Here is a 19,848-nt window from a genome sequence, read left to right on the forward strand (position 1 = left end):
AAAAGCTGGAAGGATTGCACAGAGGGTGGCTCAAATGGGGTATAGCCTGTGAAGAAAGGGCCCCACCAGGGAGCTGGCTCTCTGCCCTGTCCCCCGCAGCAGTGGGAATACCCGTAAACGAGCAGTTCCCAAGGCTTTCTTCCAGGGTGTCCCTGATGGGGCCACATGACAGATGTGGTGGGATACCATCAACTGGACCTTGGACGGGGTCGGTGCTAATGCAGCCCAAGTTATCCAGGCGCGAATGTGTCTCATGTTGAGGTTTATGGATATTGTCTTTATGGCTGCTGCCAGGCTGAGCATCCAGATGACTGAGCTGACACGTTTATGGCCGACCCAAGTCCAGGGAGGAGGTCGTCAGCGCACCGGAGGTGAGCAGTGCAGAACTGAGCCCCACCCAACCCCCCCGCCCAGCCCCGTGGTGCCCTTGCTTTGTAAACACAGGGAGGACAGACTGCCCAACACGGGGGACACCCCCAGGACCCCGCACCGGACGTCTGGGCACCCGCCGCTGGCCCCCACCCACTCACGTGCCAGGGGCCCGGTTCTGACGTTTCCATCACAGACCAGACCCAAGACGGCACCCACTCATCCTCTACACACACCAGAGTCTTCTGGTACAGGTATTTTGTCGGCATTTTGCTCAGGACCACGAATCTGTTTTGAAGTGTTAAACCCTTGAAAAGACATGTGCTTGGTCAGGCTCAGTCACTGAAACTTCCTGGTTTTCCTCTTTTGAGAGCCACCGTGTGCACTGCCAGACCTCCTCCAGGTGAAACGTGGAAATAGGATTTGTAAAAGGCAAAGGAATTCAGTTTTCTGGCCTCCCTTAGATCTAAGCTGCATGTAGAGAAGCTCTTTCACTCATGCACCCTGCAAACGTGTGTGCAGTAGGTGAGTTCAAGGTGAGTAGCTCAAGAGGAGACATAGGTGGTGTCCCCAGGACCCCCGAAGCGCTGAGTGGTTTACCCCTTGAGCCCCGGTTCCTGCCCCTCCCTCAACTGCCATACCCCTGGGTGCGTGCTTGGCACCTGGCCACATGGATACTCTCCTGTGGAGGACACTGTAGAGTAAAGGGCTTCCCAAACCTGGGTGCCCTCAGAATTGCCCAGGCTCTGTAGGAGGTGGAGTAGTGACCCCCCAAGAGCACCTACTTCCTAACCCCAGAACCTGCAGGTGTTGTGTGACATGGCAAAGGGGAATTATGTGTGCAGGTGGGATTAGGTAGCTTATCAGTTGACCTCAAGATGGGGAGATCATCCTGAATTACCCAGGCGCACCCAGGGTGATCACAGGGTGAAAGGAGGATGGAGAAATGCGGGGGGAAAAGATTCGCTGACCTCACTGGCTTGTCAAGGCAGGAAGGGGCCACGAGCCCAGGATTGCAGCATGGGGGCCAAGGCGCAGAGCTACCCGTGGGACTTGGGGCACATTTCGGGGGGGGGCACTCTTGAGTTAAATCCTTTGTAATACTCAGCTCCACTTGGGAGTGGGGGAGGGGGCAAGAGCAGCCGCGACAGGCGTCCTGGACAGGGCCCCCTGTGACCGTCCAAGAGACTTTGTCGGCCGGGACTTTTCAGCACCCCGGACAGCGTTTGTCCTGCCCAGCAACAGGAAGGCCATCCGTGGTCTCCTGTGGCAAAGTCACACAGCAAGCCTGTGTGTCGGGGCCCACCTCCTTAGATCTGATGCCTGGTTCACAGTGTTGTCAGAGGAGAGAGAGAGGGAGGAGGAGGAGAGGAAGGAAATGGATGGAGGGAGTGAGGGAGGAATTGGATGGATAGAAGAATGGAGGGAGGAAGGACCCGGGTGGCTCAGTTGCTTAGACATCTGATTCTTGATCTCAGCTCAGGTCTTAATCCCAGGGTCCTGTGCCCTCCTGTGCACCCCTTCCTCCAACTCTGTGTTGGGTTCCATGCTGAGCGAGGAGCCCGCTTGGGATTCTCTCTCTCCCTCCCTCTCTGCCCCTCCCCTGCTCTCACTCTCTCTCTCAAAAATAAACAAATGAATATTAAAAAAATAAGAATGGAAGGACAGAGATGGGGGAGGGAGGGAGGAAATGGATAGATGGATGGAAGGAAGGGGTTGGAGGAAGGGGTGCATGGGAGGGCCGGTGGAGCTGGTGAGCATGCTGGAGCCGAGAAACGAGGAGGCGCCCCTGCACGGAGGCTGCAGGAGGCGTGGTGTGCAGTGAGTGGTGCCACTGTCCTCTGGAAACAGTAGGAACCTGTTTCTGTTCCTTCTTAACACATATTCGAGTCTCTGAGAAAGTGTTTAGAGAACAAAGGGTAGTGTTTCTCAGAAAGAAGGTCGGGAGAGCGGCCAGCACTCGCTGGCGCTGGCTGTGGCTCCAGCCGGACCCCAGCCCTTGCCTGTGCTCGCGCAGGGAGGACCCATCCTGGGATGGGAGTGGCTGGGCCATCGCTCTGCAAGGGCTCCCCGCACGTCGGTCATAGCAGACTCTGCCCACGCACGACCCGAGTGCTCCAGGCACGGAAAGGGGCTTCTGTGGGCGAAGGCTTCGCTTCAAGCTCACCATGGGGACAGCCTCCACTTTTCCTCGGAGGTCACCCTTCAGGCTCCCTCAACTCTTACGGTGCCAGGCCCTCGGCTGCACAGGCCCTGAGATGTCTGCACAGCACCCCGCCCCCCGCCCGTCCTTCTGCCCGTGGATGCACCTGCTGGGCTCAGCGTCTGGCCACCCAGGTGGCAGGGCCCCAGGAGCTGGACACCAGGCTCTCTCCCATTTGGAGGACAGTGTGGACCACGGGGATGGAGGCAGGCTGTACCCGGAGCAGGGTCTGGGGAGCACGACGGTGTTGGGAAGCAGCAACCACAGGCCTCAGGATCGGGGCAGGTGTAATGTGAGCACGTGGCACACGGGCCGGCCCTCCCGGCCACCCCCTGCCCAGCCCTCAGCAGGCCCCTCCACCCTACAGCTTCGGGCACCTGTCCCGCCCGGTGTCCTTCTTCCGTCTGTGTGCAGCGAGCAGCTGGGCCAGTGCCACGGCCGGGACCCACAGTATAGGCAGGAAGCACAGGAGGACACAGGCGGCCTGCACCCAGCCCGGGTAGGACTTCTCCTGCCGCGACGGGAACCACACCTAGAGGGACACGCGGCCACGGTGACTGAGCGGTGTGGGGCGGCCTCACCCTGCCTCTTCTCCAGGGGAGGGGGGGCGGTATGGGGCCCTGAAGCCTTGTGGGGATTGGGGGTCTGGGGTTCGGGACACCGTGCCCTGCAGAGAGCCTCCCACCGGCCTGAGGGGCTGCTCCAGCCTGACCTGCTGGACATGGGCGGACCCTGTGCCCCCCGCCCCCTTCTCTGTAAGGTGGGCAACACCGCCCACCTGACTTCAGGCACCTCTTTTGAGGCCAACGTGAGACACTAGTGTGTGAATCTGATAGGGCAAAATTCGTGAAAATTCTTGAGAAATGTGCCACTGCTCCTTCTGCAGTGCCTGGCAATGTCACACTGGGGAGAAGACACCGCAGCACAGACGAAGTTTTGAGGGGCCAGAGGTGGTGGCCGGTCAGGGCGTCACAGCTCCGAGTGCAGCCCGGGGGACAAGGGCTGGCCCCAGGGAGTGACCTATGCTCCTGTTGTCACGCGGCTTGGTGGCAGCTCAGTGACACGCATCCTGCACGCCTTCCTTCAACTCGGACCAGGAGTGGGCATCCGTGGGCCGGCCCCAAGGTGTGTGCGAGGGGTGGCTCAAGGCCACGTCCCTGCGTGAGCCGCTCCAGGGTCTGAGGGTTGCTCTGGTCCCCCCACCACTGACCGGGGCCCACGGCCCCTGCCAGAGTCAGCTCTGACGCCCCGTGGGACGCTGGAGTTCCAGCGGCCTAGGGTCTCGGCGAAGGCGGCCCACAGGGCCACGTAGGGCAGCACCGGGGAAGGGCCAGGCCAGGCCCCCCGGAGGACGTACGTATTGGGTGTCCCAGGCCTTGTAGCTGAGCGGCGTCCGGGCCAGGGTGGCAACGTAGGCCACAAAGATCGTGAGCAGTAGCAGCGGGCTGACAACCTTCCAGGTCACCTGCCAGTAGAGGCCGGGCCGCCTCCCCGTCATGCTCTCTATGTCATCGCTGAACCTGCCACAGGGACACCGGGCTCGGGCTCACTCACAGGGCCACTGAGATGTGGCCCACGGGGCCGTCCCCCACCTCCGCGCTGAACTTTCTGAGCCGCCGCCAGCTGGGGCAGCACTCTCGGGTCCTGACGGGGACTCACCCCACCCCCCCAGGCCTGCGTGGAAAAGGTCCGAGCAATCAGGTCGGCCAGCCGGGGGAGAGGGCTGGACAGGCGGGCCTCCTGGGGCCTCCCAGCCTCTGCCGACCCCAAGGAGGAGGCCGGCCCGGGCCCTAGTAAGTTGCCCCGGGCAGGCCCCGTGGAGCTCCCCCTGAGGGAGGCTCCAGCTGCCGAGAGACGGTGTGGGCAGTGGAGCCCCGACGGGCCTCGGCCGTGGGAGGGCAGGAGACGCCAGACCTAGTGCCCGTCAGGGCCTGCGGGGTCGAGGACCCAGGACGCGTGGCGGTCCCCCAGTGTCTCCTGAGACCCCACGGCTGGTTGTACCCAGGGCTCACTATGTCTCCCCACATTGTGGGCCAGCCCCGCTCCTGCCTCTCTAGGTGGCCAGCGTCCCTCCTTGGGACGAGACCTCTGGCCCCTGTCCCCACAGAGCAGCGATGAAGGCCCTGGCATGCAGGGCCTCCCGGGACCCCTTGAGGAACAAGGACGGAGGTCACAACTGCTGGGACCATCTGAGCAGGGCTATGGTTGGGGCAGCAGGTGTGTGACAGGTGAGACTGACAGGTGTGAGTATAGGTGGTACAAGTGTGAGCACAAGTGGGACAGGTGTGAGTCCAAGTGGGACAGATGGGCACGGATGTGGGGACAGGTGTGACAGGCGTGAGCGCAGGTGTGCAGTGGGCCGACGCGGGCAGGATGGGCAGGACCGAGAGGGGCGTTCTCAGAGGCCTCTGGGTTGGGGGCAGGGCCGTGCGGCCCTGCTACTGCCTCAGTGTCCGCTTGTCCTTGGACCTTAGCAACCTGCCCTGCCTGGTTGCAGACCAGCCATCTTGCCACCACCACCGCCCTGCCCCCCGCAGAAGGTTGAAGGCCGCGCAGCCAGGGGGAGCAGGGTCCCCAGGGCGCTTCTTGGGAGCTCTGGGAGCCGCCCCATTTGTTCTGGGGAGAGGCTTAGGCGGTCCCGCCCCGTCCTGTGCTGCCCGGGAGACCAGCTGCCGGATGCCCGGACTCTGTACCCTCAGGGGCGCAGGGAGCAGAGGGCGGGGCCCCGAGGGGCGGCTCACTCACCGCTGCACCCCATAAACGTAAGCCACCCCGACCACTTCAAAGAACGCAAAGACCATGAGGTTCAGAGGCGCAGCATAGTTGTCGAAAATCTCCAGCCAGTAGTTTCCCGACTGCAGCGTGAAGCAGATCGCCGAGAGGAAGCAGACCAGGCAGGCCAGCCCTGGGGGAACGGGGCCCCCTGGTCTGAGCGGCGCCCGGCCTCCGCGGCCCCCGCCCCGGCCCGTGCGCCCCCTCTCCTCGTCCGCATCTCCCGCCGCCGCCCTGCGCCGCGGCCAGAGACAGGAGGGCACGGGATGGCGGCTTGGCGTCGGTGGGCAGTGCTGGGGCCGGTCGGTGTGGGGGGGGTCGGTCTGCGCCTGCCCGACCCCCTGCTCTCCTGTGCTGGCCCTCGTGGGCTGTTGGGTCAGGGAGAGAGCCACCGAGACCGGCCCCGAGGGGTGACGAGCCAGACCCAGCCTTCCCCCGGGGCCGGGCCACAGCCCCAGAGCCTTCGTGGACGAAGGGTATCGGGACGGCGGGTGGGAGGACGGGGGATGGGCCTGTCCACTCACCAGTCAGGACCTCCTTGGGGACGAATCTGTGCGTGACCCCCATATCCAGGAGTGGCGTAATGATGCTCTCCATGTTCCCGAACATGGACGACAGGCCCAAGGTGAACAACATCCCAAAGAAGAGCACGGCCCAGCCGGGGGCCCCCGGCATGTGGAGGATGGCTTCCGTGAAGATGATGAAGGCCAGCCCCGTGCCGGAGGCGCTCTGCAATGCACGTGCGCCAGCAAGCCCCAGGTGACACACCGTGGTGACCGACACCCCCCCCAAGGGGAAAGCAGCGGCCCCACCCTTTCTGGCCGCAGGACCAGCCACAGCTGTGCCCCTGAGGGGACAGAACCTCTTCCCCTTTAACACCTCGCAGCCGGCGGGTGACGGCGGGCCCCGGGACGTCGGGCTCAGGTGCCCGTCAGCTGCCCCGAGAACCCGCCTTCTGATGGCCCACCCTAGCCTGCTGCCCCACACCCGCGTGACCCGGGCTCTGTGCGCCAGCAGCAGCGGGTGTCCCGGGCCGGCCCACCCCAGCCTGCTGCCCCCGCCAGACACACTGCATCTGAGGCCACAGGCGCTCTGGAAGCCAAGCCCGGCCGAGGCACGGGATCGGCCCAGTGTCCTTTATCCACAGCCCGCAGGCCGGTCTGGGCCAGGCCCGTGGAGAAGGCTTGCGGCCCCTCAGGTACCTTGTCCAAAAAGTCTTCCAGGCGGCAGGTCTCCAGGCCGAGCCGGGCCACCCTCTCGGGCTGGGTGGCGTTCAGGTGCGTGAGGACGGCAGCATAGTCGTCCCTGTCGACGCTCTGGTCCGGGAGCTCGAACGCGTTGATGAGCCGGAGGATGTTTCTGCAGAGACACAGGCCGGCGCACGCTGGGCTGGGCGCCCTGCACCCCGGAAGCACCCGGGAGGACAGCAGCACTCGCAGGGGGGTGCTGAGGGACCGGGCCTGCGGGGACGCTCCCCGAGGGCCACAGTGGGGTGGTGGCAGCACCCTGGCCTCCTCGACCTGGGCCCCGGGGCGGCGCCCTGGAAGTGTTTCAGGAAGAACCGGGGCCCCTGCTTTCCGGCCGCCTGCTGCCTCCGTCAGACGCTCCCGGTCTTCAAGGCTGGCGGCTCACGCACAGGCCGGTGGGCGTCCCCGGGCGTTTCGATCTGCCCGCTTGCTGTGTGCGTCCGTGACCCTGACGTTAGGACCGGTGCTGCTTCTGGGGGTGGCAGTGGCCGGGTCCAGAGTTGCACCGACGCCCTGCCTTCCGCGAACACCTTCACAGTCCGCTCAGTGCCGTCGTGATCGCGCTTTTGTGCTCTTTGCCGGTGATTTGCTATTTAAAATGTGCCCCGAGTGCGGCGCTCGAGTGCTGTCTGGTGTCCCACGTGCCAGGCGGCCGAGCCGGGGCGCACAGGGGAGCCTCGTCAGCCCTGCCGGAGTCACTGCCGCCACCCTGGGCAGTGTCCACGGACCGACACTTGTTCATGGTGCTCCGTGGAAGCAGCTGGAAGTACTGACCCCCCCCCCGTCCCCCAGTGGGGGTCACGCTGTTCACCGTGTGGGCGCTGCAGCCTCTGGAACATTCCGCAGGGTGCACGCACCCCGCTGTGCCCAAGCTCAGGCTGCCCGTGGCGCAGCTGCTCTGTCTCCCCCTCCGCCCTCAGCGTGGCCCGAGCGTGGTCAGAACAGGTGGCGCTGTGGACAGGGGCCTGGTCATGGGGCCACTCTGGGCGCTGTGGGCGCTTGGCAGCTGGTACAGGGTGTGCCTCTGCTCCCCTCTGGGTTCTGGCGGGCGAGCCACCGCCGTCTGCAAGCTACAATCAGCCGTCTTAGCGCAGCTGGGCCATCGATGCAGTAGCTCCAAACGTGAGGCCATCCTGACCGCCTCCATGGCCTGGGCTGTTGTGGCAAATGGCCACAGACAGCCTCGAAGCAACATTCACCCTCCCCCAGCTCTGAGGCCGGAAGTCCCAGGTAGGGGTGTGGGCAGGGCTGCGCTACGTCCTGAGGCTCCAGGGGAGGGTCCTTCCCGCCTCTTCCAGCCCCTGGTGCCCCAGGCGTCCCTCCAACCCCTGTCTCTCTCATCACATGGCCTCCTGCGTGTGCGTGCGTGTTCACACGTGTGCCCGGTGTGCGTGTTCACACGTGTGTGCACACACGCATGCCCCTGCCTGTCTCTCATGAGGAGCCCGCTCACTGGGTCAGGTCCTCACTCAGCATGACCTCATCTTAACCCACATCTGCCAAAGACCCCACGTCCGCATCAGGTCACCTTCCAGGCTGCGGGTGGACGCGGGCTTCTGGGGACGCTCCACCTCACTCCCTAGGGATATAAGGGTGGTTGTGTGCGGCCCTGTGCTCCGCGGACAACTCACCCTCAGAGCCACCACGGGCACCGTGCTCACCTGTCCAGGCAACGCCCATGGTCGTTGGCCGCCTTGAATCCCAGAACGGAAAACATAGCAATGGACGCGTAGAGGGAGGTCAGGCTGTTGACCAGGGAGATGATCACTGCGTCCTTCTCACAGTTGTTCCTGGCGGACACAGGCACATTGTGCCACTGTGCTCCGGGCCACTACGCACACACACACCCAAGCCCCCGCCCTGCACACGGAGCTGGTATGCCTGTGGCCCTGAGTGCCGGTGCTGTCCCGACGGTCTCCGGACTGGCTCAGAACCCTCCCCGCTGACCCCCTCCCCGACCACACCCCCTGCTGACCCCCTCCCATTGACCCTTCCTCACTGACCCCTCCCTGACCACACCTCCCTGCTAATCCCTCCCACTGACCCCCCCGACCACACCTCCCCGCTGAGACCCTCCCCACTGACCCTTCCCCACTGACCCCCTCCCTGACCACACCTCCCTGCTGACCCCCTTCCCATTGACCCTTCCTCACTGACCCCTCCCTGACCACACCTCCCTGCTAATCCCTCCCACTGACCCCTCCCCACTGACCCCTCCCTGACCACACCTCCCTGCTGACCCCTCCCTGCTGACCCCTTCCCCACTGACCCCTCCCTGACCACACCTCCCCGCTGACCCCCTCCCTGCTAACCCCCTCCCCAAAAGCCTCCCCGCCACGCACCCACCCCAGCTCAGGGCTGTGGATTGGCTAAAGCCCTCAGCCCCCACCCTGCCCCCAAGGCCTGGGCACAGGTCGCCGAGGATGACACAGGGCACCATGGAGCAGCCTTGCTGAGATGGTCTCCGTGCGAGAGAGCACCCGAGCCCCTTGGAGCAGGCTGGGCGGTCACTTGTCAGGGGCGGTCGTGCGAAGCACCCAGGCCCACCACCCGCATCCCCACCCCTGCGCCTCTGAGGGGAGAGGTTCTGACCACCGCGTAGAACCATGTTCGTGTGGAGGTGGCCTGGTTTACGACGCGGCGGATGGTGCGTTAGTGACCGAGCAGCTCGGGTCTCCCCCACGAGGTGGGAGAGTGAGCAGTGACCAGGGAGGCTGACACACACTGGATTTCTGCTTTCCTGGCCTTGTGCCTGGCACACATACATGGTCCCGTTGGCGTCAGCCTCGTTCCTGGGATTGATTATCCGGCACTCTTCCTCCGGAACACGCCAGAAGCTGCCGTAGGGGCCCTAACCCCCAGCCCTCAGGGGATGGCTGAGTGACTGGTAGAATCCCCACGAGTCCCTTCTTATCACAGGTTCACAGCAGTTCACCCTCCCCCTGCGCAGGGTGTCCCGACGCGGGCGCTCTGTGCTGCTCCCAGGAGCTTGGGGACAGGAGGCCCGGAACCCGCCCTGAGTCCGGCCCCTACCTGGGCGGGTTGTAACTCGCAAAAGCGATGTGTCCTCCAAAGGCCAGGGACAGGGAAAAGAATATCTGTGTGGCTGCGTCCAGCCACACGCGGGGGCTCTGGAGAATCCGCACCTGGAAAGACAGGGGGGCCCCGTCGTGCAGCAGACAGGCCACACTGAGCGGGGAGCCCACAGCCCCGGATGGTCCCAAGCGGGACATGTTAAATAAAGCCACGGCTCCCATCTGCGTGGGACACACGGGCTCTGAGAACGCGGCCGACAGGCCTCTCAGGGCTGAGGTCCCAGTGACAAGACGCCTGCTTCCTCTGCTCCTCGAAGACGTGGGGGCTCTGAGCGACTGAAGGGCCCGGCAGCTCCACGGGCACGCGCTCCCTGGTGTTGCTGCTGCGGGGGACGGGACGGGCAGGCCGAGCCCACGCCCTGTGCAGCCCCCGGAAACTCCCAGGGAACGCCGGGGGCCCACAGAGCGTGGGGTGGTCCAGGAGGGTGCGGGCTGCGGCCCTTCACCTGGCGGGGTGCACGCAGCGGGAGAAGCCCTTGGAGGTGGGGGGTCTGGGCACTAGGGGTGGGACGTCCGGGGCCCGGCCGGCTTCTCCTCTGAACCCCGCCCGCAACGTCCCTCAGGCACCAAAGTCCACGTGTCACGAACCAAGCCCTCCGTCTGCTCCCTGCACTCTGACCCTACCCTCCTCCCTGAGACCCCATAGCATCCCCCCCGCCCTCACCCCCACACGGCCCCGGGTGCCCTGGCCTGTGGCTCATGGCCATGCACATGGCCAGGGGATGGAGTGAGCTGGGCTGGGCTCTGGCTCTGACTCAGGTGTTTCCAGGAGCCCAGACTTCAGTTCAGACCAACTTACATCTGGCGTGAACAGGTACGTTAACCCTTCGACCGCCCCGGGCAGGCTGAGTCCTCTGATAAGGAAGATTGTCAGGACCAGGTAAGGGAACAGCGCTGTGAAATAAATTGCCTTAAGAGAAAAAAACCGTTAGACTTTGCAATGGTATCTGTTCGATACAAAACCTTTAAGAGGCAGACGTGACGTGAACGCCTCAGTGGCCAGGCTCCCGTCTCTCATCCGGGATTCGGACTGGGGGGAGGCGGCCAGCAGCCCGGGGCCTGGGGGTGTGGGCCCCAGTCAGTCTCTGAGGGTTGGGGGCTCACGGGGATGGTCACACGTGGGTGCACATACGCCCTTGTGTCTGTGGGTGGGCACGGTCCCCACGGGGCAGGTGGGCCTCCCTCCTCCCCCCCCCACCCCCGGTGCCCACAAGTGGCCACTTCGCAGGGACCACACACCCACCCGCACCCCTTTCCCCAGCCTAGGACCAGGGCCCCGTCAGGTGTGGTCAGGGGTCCACACAGAAGGAATCCGCAGACGACGGACGGTCTTCGCTCCCCACTGCCCCCAAGTTCCCGAGCACAGACTGACTGGGGAGTCGCCCGGGTGCCTCTCTAGGGCGTCTGCCGCAGGGTCATTTGGAGTTTCTGGCTGGCTCGTTGGGCCTCACGGTTGCTTTGGTCTAATTCAGTCATTCCGGTCCTCTAAGTCATGAAGATGCTCACGTGAGAGCAACTATAATGCTCACACCCGACAGTAAGTGTGCAGGCACGTGCACACGCCGGGATCTGTGTGAGAGGGCGCAGCTGTGTGCCGGGAGCCGCGTCTCTGGCGTGGTGAGGGGGGGATGCGTGAAGCCCCGGGCCCGTCCGCGCCCCCGGAGAAGAGAGGGTGCGCGCCCGAGGTGGGCTCGTGGGCCCGGGCCCGGGGCCCCCCGGGTCCTCTCTGCTCAGGAACCACGTAACTATCGCCACAAGACGGTACGCTGTTGAACACAAAATGTGCCACCCACGCACCCGCTGCTCGCAGCAGTGTTTGTGAAACGTGCGCCAGTCGGGGGAAGGCGGAGGAGGCAGTGCAGCGGGAGCGAGGGCCCCGCCTCACTCGGTGGGCAGCATCGCTCCCAGAGGGACCGAAGGCCGAGCCCCGAATCCATCCCCGAGACTGAACGGTCGCCGCTGAGAAGCTGGCACAGGACGTGGACGGGCGTCACCAGAAATACCCGGGGACTGGGAGAGGCGGGGACGGAGAAGGGAGGGGACCCGCGGGAAGCAGGATGGCGGGCCGAGACCAGATTCAGAGTCGCACCAAACGCAGATGGTCTGAACAGCCAAACAAGGGCAGGGACGGCCAGCCCAGGAAAAAAAGCAAGACCCGAACCGGGTGTGTCGACAAGAAACACGACTGACGCGCAGAGACCCGAACAGGTTAAAAGGAGAAGGGGCAACAGCTGCCACGTTCACAGGGCGGCACAGGGTCCTCACATCTGCACCCTCCCAGCAGAGCCGCCCAGCAGACGCTGAACGGAAGGGAGCTGGGCAGTGGGGTCCGCCCCAGGGGCTCACCTTCCCCGTGGATTCGATGCCTCTGATGACACACACGTACACGACGGCCCAGGACGCGGCCAAGCAGGCCAGCAGCCGCCACTGGATGGAGCCGCTGTCGCTGACGTCGGCCGTGACGTTCAGCGTCCGCCGGTACCAGAAGTAGCTCACGGGGCTGCTGGCCTGGCACTCTGCCTCGAACCCTGGAACCCGGGAGGGCCCGTCAAGGGCTGGCCACGGGGCTCGGGCCTGGATCCGGGCTCTGCGGGCCTCCCCCCGGGAGTGCAGTTCGTACATAATTGTCCTGGGGCTGCTGGCTGAGCACCAGGCACGGCAGGTGAGACCCGTGCCCTCTGCTGCCCAGGGTGTCCAGCCGAGGCCTAGAGGGCTGACCCGGGCAGCCTCAGGGCCCAGACTTGCCCCCCGCCCCCCCTGCCCACGCTGGCCTTGTTCAGAACGCGCCGAACTCAAGTTAGTATCAGCAGAGGCAGGAAGGGAAGGGGGGTTGACACAGCTGGGCAAGCAAACTGGAAGACAGCTTTGACAGTGTCCCCTGACAGAGCGCTTGGCCCAGGTCTGGACTTAAGTCAGCAAGAGCCGAGGTGACAGCCACTCTCCCTCCCGTCGCCGGGCAAGCACGAAGCTGTGCTGTGAGTACAGGGGTCCCTGGGGGCCCCGGGTCCGTCAGGGGTCGGGGTCAGTGGGGTGAGAACGGGATTTCAAATGTGACGCTTCGGGGAGCCCGTGCGGGGCCCCTGGGAGCCAGGGCACTGAGCCTCCCAGCCCTCAGCACTACCTGTGCGGTTGAGGTCCAGCGGGCACGAGCCCCAGGGGAGCGGGTTCTGGAAGGAGTTGAGGAAATACCACAGCACCCACGTCAGGACGGTGTTGTAGTACAGGCTGACCAGAAAGGACACGGTGAGGCAGCCCAGCCCTGCGGACGGGCGACAGTCAGCGCCTCGCCGGGGTCCCGGCCACCCCGCTCCTGCTCCCTGCCGTCCCCAAGGCCTCCCGCTGCCCGCCCCGCCGCTGGCCTGCCTCTGGCCGCGCTGGCCTCCCGGGGAGGCCTTCAGGAGGCACCGTGGCCACCTGGCAGGGGGTGTCGTGTCACAGACCCAGGGGTGCCGCTCGGCACCCCCCCCTGCAGCGCCCACCTCACAGGCACCCCAGGGCCTCCCCGGACACTCGGGAGCTCCCAGGATGTGTGGGCTCGGCGCCTGTGGGACACACACCCACGTGACCGGGGACAGCCTGCCGCCTGCCTCCTCCTCGCGCTCTCTGGGCTCACCCCACACGGCGCCCCGCACTCGGGTCCCCGCTTGGGCTTTGGGGGAACAAAACGGCCTCCTGGGACGGGCGACCTCAGACCGTGACTGGAGCTAGCTTCACAGGGGCGCCACCACGTGCGCGTCCTGCCCGGTCACGTCCCCATCACGTCAGGGCATCTTTGGGGCGGGTGCGAAGCCAGCAAGCGTGGCCTGGCGTGACGAGCTGACACGGGGCTCCCGCGGGACCCGCGGTCTCCCGCCCTCCCAACCGCTACGGGACGGGGGCAGGGGTGGGCGCAGCCTACCCACTCCGCCCAGGTAGGGCGACACGGCCTTCCACACCCCGACGCTGCCTGTCCGCAGGTGCTGGCCGATGGCCAGCTCGATGTGGAAGAGTGGGATTCCCTCGAGGACCAGGGCGACGAAGTAGGGGATGAGGAAGGCCCCTGCGAAGACACAGTGGTCGCCAGAGGGTCACTGTCTGCCCGGTGGGGCCTCGGGCTCGGGGAGAGGTGCCCGCGGCCTCCTGAGAGGGGACCCGGGCCCGCACGTCGGGCCCTGGTTCTGCCACCGTTTGAAGCTGCTCGACACGTCCCGCCGTGTGACGCTGTGGCGGAGGGTTTCCCGCCACAAAGGGCAGTCTTGTCCTTACGGGGACGCCCCGAACCCCCGTTACGGGCCCTCCTGTGACGTGGGGCTGCTCCGTGCTCTTGGGGGAGCGCTGGAGCACGGTGACGTCCCGCCTGAGTACGGGCTGGGACCTGTCTCTCCACGCCTTGGGCCGAGCGGGGCCCCTGCTCCCTGTCCGGGTGCCGGGAGGTGTGGGGCGGGGGCTCCAGAGGCCTCCAAGGGGACCCACACGGGCTCCCCGCAGAGCACCCCCTGGGGTGGCTGGGGGAGCTACGCCTTTCCACGCGGTGAGCCAGCCGTAGAAGGAGCAGAAAAGCCACGGGGTTGAGGAGTGAGGCGCCCGGCCTCTCCTGGAGCCCGCAGCCCCGAGGGGTCCCACCTGGTCGCCTGGGGGGGCTCCTGTGGGGAGATGCCGGTTCCCTGAATCCCGCTGGACTCAGAGATGCTCTCATTCTGCCGGGGGGAGGGAGTCCCGGTCCCGCTACGGTGGGAGCCGCATTTTCTTCCAGGTAACCGCAGTCCGTGGACACCCTGGCCCTTAGACGCTCCGGGACTGACAGCCACTCCTCCCCCCTGCATGCACGGGCCTCAGAAACGCCAGGGAACCACACTGGCCGAAATGGGTGCAGGGCAGCGACCGTGCTCCCCGCGTCTGCCTGGCTCGGCTGAGGCTGACTCTCCCCCATGATCCGCGGGCTTGCCCTCATCGTCTGCCGGCCTCCCCCTCCTCTCTTGTGTCACCATCAGACGTTTTGACACGGAGTTGGGGCCCCGGACGGGGCTACGTGGCTACACAGCCCTCAGCCCACATAAGCTTCTGCACGGGGCTCCAGTGTTTGGGGCAAAACAGTGCCTGCTGGGGTCGTCCATGTAGCAGCGAACAGGTGGAGGGTCAGGAAAGTACAATTCTGAGGACACTCGGCCTCAGTGGCCACCCGGGGAGGGGCAGGGAGGGGACAGGGCCTCAGGTGCTGGCTGAGGTCAGTCGGGCAGGGAGCACCTGGGTGGGGGCGGGGGGGGGCACAGGGCTGGGGGTGGGGAGGGGACAGAGCCTCAGGGGCTGGCTGAGGTCAGTCAGGCAGGGAGAACCTGGGGGGTGGGGGACAGGGCCTCAGGTGCTGGCTGAGGTCAGTCCGGCAGGGAGCACCTGGGGGCGGGGGGGGGGGGGGGACAGGGCCGGGGGCGGGGAGGGTCTGGGCCTCAGGGGCTGGCTGAGGTCAGTCCGGCAGGGAGCACCTAGGGGCGCGGTGGGGCGGGGGGGGGGGGACAGGGCCGGGGGTGGGGAGGGGACAGAGCCTCAGGGGCTGGCTGAGGTCAGTCCGGCAGGGAGCACCTGGGGGGGGGGGGCAGGGCCGGGGGCGGGGAAGGGCGGGGCCTCAGGTGCTGGCTGAGGTCAGTCCGGCAGGCAGGGAGCACCTACGAGGAGCAGGGCCAGGGAGGGGTGGGGAGGGGAGCTTGTCTTCGTAGCTAAGCTGGTGCAGCTGAGTCTGCCGTGCTTGGGGGAGAAGAAACAGAGCAGGTCTGTGATTACAGAGACCGTGCGGTTAGGAGGGGGCATCTCGGTGCGTGAGGGGCGAGTAAGCCCTACCCAGAGAGCGTGCCGACCGCGGCTTAGGTGAACACCGCGCCTGTCGGGGGATGGCTGCCGGTCCCAGGAGGACCCACGCATGTGCTTCGAGGAGTGGGACTCGAGCCCCACCAGACCTCCAGGCTGGCGATTCGGTGGGCTGTGCCTCCGAGCGGAATGTCCACGAGACCCCGAGCCACGCGGTTTGGAGAGCTTCCAGGCCGGTGAACACGGGCGGTGCTGGGAGGGGGCTGTGCCCGGAGCTCTGTCACCCCCACACCTGGCCCCGTGCACGCCTTCCGTCTGGCGGCTCCTGAGCCGTGTTCCTTATAAAAATCTGGTAACAGTAGCGAACTGCTCTCCTCAGTTCTGTGAAGCTGACGTGGGGCTGGGCGCAGCCCTGAGTTTGTAGCAAAGTCAGGTAAGAGCCGTGGGTCAGCAGGGGACCCGCCACTTGAGGTCCGATCCTGAGCTGGGGGCCGTGCCGTGGGCCGAGCCCTCGACCTGAGGGGTCTGTGCTCAGTTCAGGGAGATGCGGCGGAAATGGGTTAAATTCTGCTGAGTCTCGGAGAACCGGTTGGTGCGGCAAAAACACCCTCACGCGTCCGCCGTCCGAGCTCGAGAGAAGCGGGAACTTTTCTCGTCTCGTCCCCGCCGGTCTCCGGGGCCGCTGAGACCACACTTCGCGTGCCCACGCGGGGCGTCTGGGAGAGCCCCGTGCATCACCAGTGCCATCACCACGCGAGGGTGCCGGAGGCGACGTGCACCCGTGCCACGTGCTCAGCAGGTGGAGGAAAAGACGGCGCGTGCGTTCAGAGCCCCACGCGGCTGAGAATCAGCAGATCAGGATGGAGAGAACGGCCAGGGGACAGAGGAGAAGACAGGAGAGTGACGTGCTGTCTGTGTGGAGGGTTGACGCGGTGTTGCCAGCGGGAAATCCTTCCCCACGCAGTCCAGACCCCACCCGACGCCTGCGAAGCCCTGAGAGTCTCGTGCGCGTTGACGACCCGGCCGTAAAGGTCACGTGGGAGATCAACAGCCAATACAGAAGCCAGTGCAAGAGAGGAGCATGGCGACTCTCCCTACGGGACGGCCAACCGCAGTAATCAATTCCGTGCGACTTTCCGGGCAAGGTTCTGTCGCCTGGATGGGGCCTCCGGAAACGGAAGTCCGGAACGCGGCAGTGCGGAAATCCTGGACCGCTTACGAGATGACCCACCCGCTTGTGTTGCGACAGACGCGGTTAGAAGGGTTCCTGGGCTGAAGCCCGAGACCCCGGCAGGTGCGCGAAGAGGCCACTAGCGGGTTCCACGTCCCTTTCGCTGGGAAGCGCTGACCGCTCACCAAGAAGCCGGGTGGGTGTGAGAGAATCGCGTGGGGGTGCCCCCAAGGGTTTTGCTCAATTCTGTGACGCTGTTGCCCTTTACAGACCTGAACGATCACTAATGAGAGAGAAAGTCTCCACCCTCAGGAGCGTGAGTTCGCGCAAAATAAAAAGGTGATCTGTTATCTGCTTATCACTCACATCTTCTTATCGAAATAATCAGTAGTGGCCAAAGTGGGACAAAACAGGGCATTCTCACACGTGAGGGTTCCTTGTTCGGGAAAAGAAGGAGTTTTGAAACGTACTTCCTGACATTTCACCGAGAGCTTTCTCACCTGGAAATAGGGCCTAAAGGAAGCATTCAGACACCAGGACCCCCTAGAGCCCGGGTGCCGGGGACTCAGACACCCCGAGCCCTCGGGGAAGGCAGCCCGGCGCATGGCCTGCGGCGATGAGGGTTCCGGAAGGCACGTCCCTGGACGGTCCCGGCACGTCGCAGCGCTGAGCCAACGGGCTCCCGCCTGTGCGGGCTCGACACGGCGCACGGGGCGGCACGGGGGCCTAGGGAGCGAGCCGGTCCTCCGCCCCGGGCTTTGCGTGATCCGTGCCAAGGAGCCTGTACTCTCAGGCGCCCGCCCGCCCCCGCCCCCACGGACGCTCCAACACCCGTGGGCCAGCGGTTCCAGGACACAGGTCTCTTCCAGCTTCTGGTCATCAGAACAAAACTAATAAACTTTCCAGAAGCAGTATCCTCATAAACAGGGAAGCCATGCCAGACAGTGGCCCGGCCACGCGGCTCCCGGAGACCCCCACCCACATTCCCCCACCATGGCCTGACCACTGTCTGCCTACCGCTGCCAGGGGGGCCACTGTGTGTCCCTGAAAGCGGGAAGGACGACTCCCCATCGGAAAAGGGCGGCGTGGGGTCACCCGTGCAGATTTCCATTTCTTCTGGGGGGGCCGACGAATCTCCCCTGAAGGAGACGCTCCCCACATTGCCAACCGGACGCCTGGGGGACCCGGGAAGATCGCCCCGTGGGACTGTCGGGGGCCCTCGGGTCTTACAGGTGCAGAAGGAGGCTTGAGGGCAAGTTGACCTGGCACTGAAACCAGAGGGGGCCCAAGGTCGGACCCCAGAAGAGGACCAGCCTGGCCCGGGCGACGTTCAGTGTCAGCTCCCGAGGGCCCTGGGCGACAGGGCGGTTGCCTGACACCGCCTCGGACTTGGGAAGAGATGAGGGCGGTCTGGCCGTGCAAAGGCCGGGCGGTAGGCGGCCCGGCCAGCGCGCACCTGCAAACCTCAGGGGAACTCGGGGGAGGGCGGTGTGCAGAAAGCACCCCTGAGTCCCGTAAGGCCGAGACGCCCTCGGACTGGACCTCGAGGGCCGGGATGCCCCCCCGGAGGCCCAGCCCACGGCTCACCTCCCCCGTACGTCTGGCACAGGTACGGGAACCTCCAGATGTTGCCCAGGCCCACGGCGAAGCCGATGCAACTCAGGAGGTACTGCAGCCTGTTGTCCCAGCTGGGCCTCTCGTGCCCGCCGCCGGCCCCGCGTGGGTCTGGGCCCAGGGCGCACGCCATGCCTGCCACTTGCTCCCTCACGGTCCCCCTCACAACCCACGTACGTCCGCGTTATTTAAAGGAAAACCAGCGGAGCCCGTTAATTGGTAACCCGGGCCGGGCTCCTGCTCTAACTCGGGCGGTTGCTCCCTGACCCCACGGCCTCCGCCCACCACCCCCCACCCCCCGCCCCCCGGCTCCTGCCCGGCCGGTGCCCCACCACCTCGAGAACATGCCCGCAGGGGCGTCCTGCTCCCTGTCAGGGACCTGCAGGCCCCCAGCACCGGGGCACGTTGGGTTGTTTTATGAAAATCACTGCCCTTCTCGTCAACCGATTGAGACACGGTTGCAGCCTCACTCGTCGCCATGAGCAGTGGCCGAGCCCAGGCCCCGCGCCCTCGCCCGCTTTCCCCCGATGGCGGACACCGTGTCCAGTCCCAGTGGGACGCTGGCCGGTCACCTCGGCGCACGCCCGCCACCTGAGGGTCCTTCCCGGCCCCGTCTCTCCTCTGCACTGCACCGTCATCTCAAGAAGGTTATGCGAGCGGCACCCGCGTGTGGGACCTGGGGGCGGGCCTGCGCCACGCGGCCGTGACCTCAGGCGGCCCATCGGGGGCACGGCCACCAGGCTGTCCTCCTCACGGTGGCCGTGGACAGTGCCACTGTCCTCCTCACGGTGGCCATGGACAGTGCGTTCACCACGCAGAAGGGCGTGGTCTTCGTGCAGACGGGGGACAAACGTCCGGGGAGGGAACAGGTGGCCTCTGGTGTCCTGTCCGCTCCTAAGCCACGTTCATTTTCCGGAGATTGAGTGTAAACTCCTGGCCGGTGGCACACGTCCCTCTTCCGGGGACGGGCACACGAGCTGAAGGTCCGCCTCACCCCTGCACGCCCGTGTCCCAGAGGGACTCCCCAAGGGGGGCGAGTGTCAGGGGTCAGGGCCGGGGGTGGAGGCGCTTCTGTTGCTTCCCAGCGCCCACCGGCACCGCAGGCAGCGGGTGGGATGGTGTGACGCCCACAGCACGGGGGAGGGGCGGGCTCAGCCAGGCCGGGGGCCCCGCGCGGTGGGCTCGAGGCGGACGGGCAGACGCAGCAGACTCAGCCCGGGCCACCCGCTGAGGCCCCGGACCCGCGGACGCCCCGTGGACGCCTGCGGGACAGGCGGGGACCCCGGTGGACACGCTTCCAGGGGCTCCTTTCTGGGTGGGAGGGGGAGTGAGAAGGCGAGGGGAGGGTGTAGCCCCCGCCCAGCCCACCTGACCTCTGACCTCACAGGGCGCCGCGGCCTGCCCTTCACAGGGCCTCTCACCACGCCCCGGGCTCCGCGGACACAGCGACGTGGACGTGGCGTCCACGTGGCGCCCCCCGGCCGGACCCGCAGTCCACGCCGCCCGGAGCGACTGGGGCTCCACCGTCTGCTCATCCCTCTGCCTCCAGACGACGTTTAGGCCGAGAATATGAAATGGCGATTTATTTAGACCGGTACA

The 19,848-nt window shown here is 65.8% G+C and overlaps 1 protein-coding gene across 1 annotated transcript; it reads right to left on the reverse strand.

Moving 5' to 3' along the window:
• Positions 1-2,747: 2,747 nt before the first annotated feature.
• On the reverse strand, positions 2,748-18,382 carry SLC6A18 (solute carrier family 6 member 18). Its single transcript, XM_042960887.1, has 12 exons — positions 18,223-18,382; positions 13,585-13,725; positions 12,808-12,945; positions 12,033-12,214; positions 10,486-10,596; positions 9,625-9,737; positions 8,253-8,381; positions 6,547-6,703; positions 5,869-6,073; positions 5,318-5,477; positions 3,930-4,092; positions 2,748-3,104 (listed from the first exon to the last, which is right to left on the reverse strand). The coding sequence occupies exons 1-12, from the start codon at positions 18,380-18,382 to the stop codon at positions 2,934-2,936; spliced, it is 1,830 nt and encodes a 609-aa protein (XP_042816821.1). The 3' UTR covers positions 2,748-2,933.
• Between the last annotated feature and the right edge of the window lie 1,466 nt (positions 18,383-19,848).

Source organism: Panthera tigris, chromosome A1 (assembly GCF_018350195.1).
Source record: "Panthera tigris isolate Pti1 chromosome A1, P.tigris_Pti1_mat1.1, whole genome shotgun sequence".
Classification (NCBI taxonomy): domain Eukaryota; kingdom Metazoa; phylum Chordata; class Mammalia; order Carnivora; family Felidae; genus Panthera; species Panthera tigris.

Coding starts and splice junctions, on each gene's coding strand:
- SLC6A18 (XM_042960887.1), bottom strand. CDS start 18,382: ATGGCGTGCGCCCTGGGCCCAGACCCACGCGGGGCCGGCGGCGGGCAC. Junction 8,382..9,624: donor GCGAGTTACAACCCGCCCAG/GTAGGGGCCGGA, acceptor TGTGTCCGCCAG/GAACAACTGTGAGAAGGACG. Junction 6,704..8,252: donor CATGGGCGTTGCCTGGACAG/GTGAGCACGGTG, acceptor GTGTCTCTGCAG/AAACATCCTCCGGCTCATCA.